Source organism: Bos indicus, chromosome 23 (assembly GCF_029378745.1).
Source record: "Bos indicus isolate NIAB-ARS_2022 breed Sahiwal x Tharparkar chromosome 23, NIAB-ARS_B.indTharparkar_mat_pri_1.0, whole genome shotgun sequence".
In the NCBI taxonomy this organism is placed as follows: domain Eukaryota; kingdom Metazoa; phylum Chordata; class Mammalia; order Artiodactyla; family Bovidae; genus Bos; species Bos indicus.
The window spans coordinates 24,592,568-24,599,651 of NC_091782.1; the positions used below are offsets into that span (position 1 = coordinate 24,592,568).

General features: G+C 46.5%; 1 protein-coding gene across 11 annotated transcripts in view; it reads left to right on the forward strand.

The window, feature by feature from the left end:
* TFAP2B (transcription factor AP-2 beta) overlaps positions 1-4,568 on the forward strand; it is a 28,995-nt gene extending 24,427 nt beyond the window's left edge. For 4 of the 11 annotated variants that reach the window (XM_070778096.1, XM_070778099.1, XM_070778103.1 and 1 more), the window contains 2 exons: positions 18-277; positions 1,335-4,568. In XM_070778096.1, the coding sequence (XP_070634197.1) occupies positions 18-277; positions 1,335-1,396 (322 nt within the window). In that variant the 3' untranslated portion in view covers positions 1,397-4,568. Of the gene's footprint in view, positions 1-17 lie in introns of all 11 variants that reach the window. The other 7 variants (XM_070778100.1, XM_019985412.2, XM_070778097.1 and 4 more) reach the window with 4 other exon arrangements.
* Positions 4,569-7,084: the final 2,516 nt, after the last annotated feature.

Sequence of the window (7,084 nt, forward strand, 5' to 3'; positions counted from 1 at the left end):
TTCCGCCCCATTTGCAGGCAACTTTGTAAAGAATTTACGGATCTGCTGGCTCAGGACCGGACTCCGATCGGGAACAGCCGGCCCAGCCCCATCCTGGAGCCGGGGATCCAGAGTTGCCTCACACACTTCAGCCTCATCACGCATGGCTTCGGCGCCCCGGCCATTTGCGCCGCGCTCACGGCCCTGCAGAACTATCTCACCGAGGCGCTCAAAGGCATGGACAAGATGTTCTTGAACAACACCACCACTAACAGGCACACGTCTGGGGAAGGCCCAGGTAGTAAAACTGGCGACAAGGAGGAGAAACACAGGAAATGAAAAATTTAAAAAAAAAAAAGGAAAAATGTTTTAAATACAAAAAGAAAACAGAAACAAATTTTAATTTTAGCTTTAAAAATATTGGATTGGCTTTGGAAGAATTATATTAGGTAGATACACATACAATCAAAATTTTAAAAAGCAAAACTAAATAACTTAAAAAAAAAAAAAAAACTGAGGCGTACCACGGAGCAACAGTATCGGTTCTCAGTGTCTATTTCAAGATACACTTGGAGACCACCGTCCGGATTTTCCACTTCGGTTCTTTCGAGCTTAGTAATACTGATAATAATAATAATAAAAACATGATTTTTTTCCCTTTGGAAAATAAACATAAGACTAAACATGAGAAAACGCTAACTTATTGGAAGAAAATCGGAGAAACCTTGTCGGTGTCAGTGCTTTGAGAGCTGGTTGACTGAGACGCACGAACTTTTTAAATTTTTAATATATTTTTAGGAAACTGGCAGTCCCCGCCTTTCCACCTCACCTCACCCCTCTCCCAGCTACCCTTTTCTACGTTGCCCTTCCTCCCTCTGGCTGTCACGGGAATCTTCCGGGATGAAAAGGCGTGTGGTTAGCCCTCAGGCACGGTGATTGCGGTCCCCTCGATGCCCCCGCCCCGCCCCGCCCCGCGTCCTTAACTCACCGGTGCCCCAGCTCCCGGGCCGTTTGCATAATTAGGGAGGGCGAGGGCGGGCGGGGCGGGAGGCCCTCGGGGACGCAGGCGGTGGCTGCAGCTCTGGGGCCGGCCGGCCGGCCGAGCGGAGGCTCCCGCGGCCGAGGAAAATCCGGACCAATAAGTTGATTGAGACTCATCATCAGTTGCTTTCAGAAACCTTACTAGTTCCCAGCCTTACCGGCATCTGCCTACCGAGCATCTTTCATTTGTTATCCTATTTGTCATCTACCAATTTTAAGAACTATAGTAAAACCAAAACAATATGAATACGTTGATTAGTATGTAATTCCTTCGGAGGGGTATGTACCATTTCATTCTCTTCTGTTTTCCAAAGCTTTGCCCGCATGGTTTATGAGCTTCTTCAAAGAGGACTTGGGCTTCCTACACAATCTATAAGGTACAGAGAAAAAAAAAAATCCGATCCCTTTTTAATCAAAGCCTGTGTGTCAGAATTCTGCAGGTGCACTTCTTTAAAGAAGCTCAAAGGGAATAATTTAGAAAGTGGCCAATAAGAGATTGAAACAGCTTTGAGTCTAGTTGTTAACAGATACTTCAACAAGGAATTCCGGAGGAGTGGGGAGCTGCTAAGTGAATTTTAGGGGAGAGGAGTAAGGGCCTTGGAGCCCAATATTTTAGCATTATTGACTCGCCTTTAAAATGGATTCCATTTCCTTGGGCTCTTTGGCAATTTTGGGAAAAGCAGCAGCTTTGCGAGTGGTTGAGTGGTCCTGGGAAGAAGGGTGGTGCAAGCTCCTGTGTTTCAGCAGCAGTTACTTTCTTACAAGATGCTTTATAAATGCGGCCTCCCCCCCCCCCCAACCCCCGCCACCAGACATGCACTTGTTTTGACAATAATGGTAAAATAATGCAAAGTGAAAGGAGATGTACTTCAGCTTTGAATGTTACCGTCTGGATACACTGGGGCTATTCCCAGTGGATAAAGTCTCATGCACTTAATCTCTCTCACTTCTGGCAGCCCAGCTCCTTTCTTGGGCTTCACCTGAGCATTATCATAAAATAAGATCTGAAATCCATTGTTCCCACCATCCCCAAAGCAGTGGGAAATCCCCAGGGGTATAAGTGGGTGAGATAGATCTCTAAAATAGAGTGTGAATGAACGCATCTCTTTAAACAAAGTAGGCATTAGGAGCTTTGCAGCATCTCTTGAAGATAAAGCTCCAGAGGTCTGTTCTGCAGGATTTACAGTTAGGACCCACTGGGCCTCAGGCCGGCACCCCTGGGGCCTTGGCCTGGGGAGGGGGAAGGTTGAAGGGTGGGACTTAGGAACCTGCTGAAAGTTTTGCGCTGACATGTTTATGGGGGAGGGAGTTAGGGACCTGGTTTTAGGTCACCAGGAGGGCCCAAGCAACGGTTGATGTCAGACCCCAGCCCATCCACTGTCAGCTCCTTCGAGGACCTCTGGATGTGCAGGGCCCAGCCTTAGATGAGTTGATAAGAGTACAAAGGCCGGGAGCTAGACTTCATGGAGCGTGTAGATAGATGCTCCATCCCTTCCGAGCTTAGAAGCCTGCGCCTTTGTCCGAGGGCCTGGCCGCTTGCATAAGACATATTCTGATTGCCAAAGGCAGAAAGGAGAAACCGCACTGAAAACGATCGTCTCCTTTCCTTGCAGGGCAACGCGCCCCACGCGTGTGACGTGCGAGAGACGCGATGGATGCGCCTTGCTCTTACTGTGCAGGTCCCGAGAGCGTGGGGGCCACTCGCGCCCAGTCGTGTTGAGGACATAGAATCAGCCGCTGGAGGGGCCGCGGGGCCGCGCGGGCCCTTCCCGCTCTCGGTCTCACCCTAAGGGCTAAGGCGACCGAGAAAGCCCGGTGCTCCAGTAGGTAATGGGGGGGCGCCCCACGGGCTGCAGGCTAGAGGGGTCTCAGTGCTGCTTGAGCCCCTAACTGCCAGCGGCCGCCCGGGGCGCCTGCTCCCTGAGGGCGAGTGGCCTAGAAATGTCCAGGGGATCGGAAGCTTCCCCCGCCTTTGCCGGGATGAAAACTCTCCACCCTCAGGCTCCTAAAGGCGGGTCATGGGTAGGAATTGTCTTACTAGGCTGCGCAGCCTCCTTCGTCGCCCTTCGCCCCTCTCCGTGTGCGTTCCTCCCGCCCGAGCTGAACAGAGCCCTTGGCATCCCTTCCCTGCAACTCCCCACCCCACCCCACACACACGTGGATAGAGCCCACTGCCGCCTTTCCCTCCCTCATTTCTCCTTTCATGTATGACTCCCGCCCCCTTGCTTTCGTTAGGCCTGCTACGTTTATCTGATAATTGAGTTATTAAAAGATTTGGTTTCCTTGGGCCCATAAATCAATAAACAGTGGGATTAACGCAAGAGTTTGTCTTTTAAGTCAAGGGAAACGTTTAAAACAAGCCCATTTGAGCCTTGTTTTCAAACTAAACAGGTGAGTCGCAGCTCTCCCCTGCACCCCTGCCCTCTTAAGACACTGTATCCAAACCTCTTAAGTGCCCTGTCCCAAAGTAAGAGCTAAAGGTAGGAAGGAAGAGTCAGGATATGGCAGCGCTGCCTTCACACTTTTCCACTCTATAAGTTCCTTTGGAGGTTCTAAGGGTCTTCTGACCATCGTCTGTCCAATCCTGCCTCCTCTTATATGTATGGTGGCTCTCCTGGGAGAAAAAGAGCGAAAAGAAGAGCTGTTTTGGGTGAGGATTTCATCATCCAAGTGATCATTAACTTCTCTCCCAAACTGGGAAGGTAACTTTCTCCCTTGAAGTTAGCTTGCATTTTCTTTTCCTTCTCCCTGGCACCACATCCTTAGCTTTCTCCACTTTCAAAGTTTCAAAGACATGGCTGTTTTATTTTCTTTGGCTAAGGAAACCACTTTCTCTCAAGCAATTATTTTAGACCCTATGAAAACTTTGTTCGAATGGAAAACCTGAAACCCCCAACTTATCTATACCCTGTTCCTCCGGTACAAAGCCTTACCTAAAAGGGCAACTCATTCCTACTTAGCGTGTTTATAGCCAACTTGTCATCACATCTGATATTCTGTATGCATAATACATTATGTGGAAAGGAAATAACCTTAAACCATCTGATGTTGCCTCAAGAGCCCAAACAGTGTTTCCCCTCCTGTGCCGATGTATGTTAAATTATAGGGTTAAAAAAATAACAAAATTTGTTTTCTTTTAAAAAGTAGAATGAACACCATTCTTGAAATGCCAAAATCGACTCCTCTGTTGAGTTGGTTTCTCACTCACTAACATTGTTTTTGACACACAATCAAGAAATATCAATCTATTGACTCTTCAGGAGAAGAGCTCTGGAGGGTATCCATGTTAAGTTTGTATATATTTATTTATGCTTAATTTAATGGGAATGTGTAAATATGGCGAGCAAGTAGTTTGGGATTATTTATCTGTGAATCTATACCTCTGTGAATGGGTGGTTAAAAAACAAAAAACAAAAAACCGCTTGACCCTAGGTAGAATCCTCTCTGAATTTTTCTGTTCTTTATAGACAAGCTGTTATGGTAATGGGTAGAAATTGGTTTATTGTCCAGTGTTGATCTGATTTACATAAATAAAAGATTGTTGTGTTTTTGTTGTGTTTTCATCTTCAGTTTCTCGAACATACTGTTTAATTCAACAGACAGAAAGAGTATAGACAAGGAGGTTTCCTTTTTGTCCCCCACTCCATCATATAAACACAGGCAGTGTTTTCCTTACAATAAATACAATAAATTTTGCTTCTCAGAAAAATGGACACTTTTGTTTTCACTAGAAGGTGTTTTTGACTTTTTAAAATTCCAAATTTTGACACTATTCTCTCCTATTTCTCACCAAATTTGCAATAAAAGCTTATGTTAGTTGCATCTCTTGGTTTATTTTGCCCTTAAAAAAATCAAGGTGTCAAATTATTTACTTCCTAGATAACTAAAAGACTCTGAGTCCCAGGCACTATGGATCTCTGGGTCCAAGTCAAATAAGGTGCTCCCCTCTTGTTGCCAGTGAGATGGCATTCTGGCATGATGTTCTTTGAAGGAGATGGTGCAAGAGAGTAGCCCACCAGACCAGGGCTCTTGTGCCTTATGGGGATCTGGAGGAGTTAACTGGCTCATTTCAGGACTGAACCCCACCCTGACCTCACCAGCAGTGCCAGGCCCTCAGTAAATACATGAGGAAAAGCTCCCTTGACCAGAGGAGGAAACAAGGTTCCTACCTGAGGCTCAGAGGATGACCAGAGAAGCCAGAGCACTTCTCATTTGGGTTAATGGGCTACAGCCCAACCCTAATGGGCTGCACTAATCAAACATCTCAATCTGTATTTCATCCCAAGGCTTGGGATGGCTTGGTGTATTCCCTAAGGCTTGGAAAGTAAATTTGTCCAAGCTGTTGCACACTTCGGACCAGTCACTGTTTCTCTCTGGACCTCAGAGTCTTAACTGTAAAGTTCCTTTCCAACGTTGTCTAGGTTTAATTATAAAAAGCAGGAACAGCAACATGTATATATATTTAAGGATAGCTAGCAAAGTTAAATCTAGATAACTGGTAAACCCAGATTAGGAGAGTGCTTCCATATAGTTGGTACTCAGGTAATTAATAATATGCCTTCTATATCAATTTTCTGTTTTTCAGGTGACTCATTCCCACTTGGACTTCCCTATAGGGAAAGACAGAAGGGACAATGGAATCTGCTTTCTGTGAGATTTTCCACTTCTTGGCTTCCTTACTAATTAAAAAAGGGGGATTATCATGGCTAGAACTATAAATGACTGAATCAAGAAAGAGAAGGAAAGTAGAAGGAATTAAAAAAGAAACAGGAGAAGGGTGATTAAGAGAACCTGCAATGCATTTATCTAGAAAGAAAATAGGTATATGCCTTTGTCTCTGGCTCAAATATATTGTTTCGTTTTCTTTTGCTTTCTTGGCCAGCGAAGGGTTGGTTACTACTGGGATTACACAAAGGCGGTGATAAGTAATTTCCATATCCTACCGCAAATTTACCTACCGAAGGGTTAACACCAGCTCTCCAGAAACAGACCGGCCATCTATTATTCCATAGGTAAATTCCAAATCATCCTCTCTTCCACCACCATAAGACAGTCACTTTTTCTAGGCAAAACTCAAAGTCCTGAGGGGCCTGAATGTGTGGAAAGAACTGGAAGAAAGGGAAGAGGTAGGTAGCCTAAGAGCCTTGCCTAACAAAAATGGCCCTGGGCTGCTAGTTACAGCACCTCTGCCCTTGCTTTTGTTACTGCCTTAACCAGGCCGCGGAAGTAGTAAGGAATGAAGGGAAACTGGAACCGCTAGGCCGTGGGCCCTGATCACGGGCCCTGCGGGGGTTCCTGGGTGACCTTGAAGGAGGTGTCTCTGCCGCCCCAGCCTGCCTGGAGGGAGCCAGCCCGGGTGCGAGGCTTCCAGCGCCCCAGAAGTCAGTCTGCTCGCCCGCCCGCATTAAAGGCTTATGGGCCCATTAAAAATAATGCTAGGACGAAGAAGAACCGATTTTTTTTATGCGGCCACGTTCTTTTTCTTCATTTGCCAAAACGTCCCATGGGGGTCCTTCCCCAGGGACCCCAGGCACCAGAGCTTAAAGCCACCACGGATGGGACGTGTAATCTTATTGGGGGCGCTCATGACTCCCAACGAAGGCGGCCTTCCATGCCTGGACTTCGAAGGCGGTTACCTGTCACGTCGAAGCCTCAGAAATTAAACGTGAGGCTCACAAGTCCGTTCATTTTAGCTTCCCATTAATCTATAAGTGAGCCAGCGCTGGCTCTATAAATACAGTCCTATAAAATTGAACGCGTTCCCATAAATCTTCTACGTTGTTTATTTACATGTATTTCCTCGTCCTCCATCGAGCCTCGTTTCAGCTTGGGGAAGACACTTCGCCATGGAGTGGGATCTCCCCGCGCCAGCTTCCCGGCAGGAATCCTGGGCTCCTTGGAAAGGAATTGCGGGGGGGCAGAACACGGAGGGAGAAAACTCATTTTTCTTTCTTCACTTGTTTCCTTGAGTCTATCCCAAACTCACGTTCTCCATATTTCCCATCACAACCTCCACGTTGATTTATACTGTCATAAACAGCATTCTCGCGACTATAACTTCTCT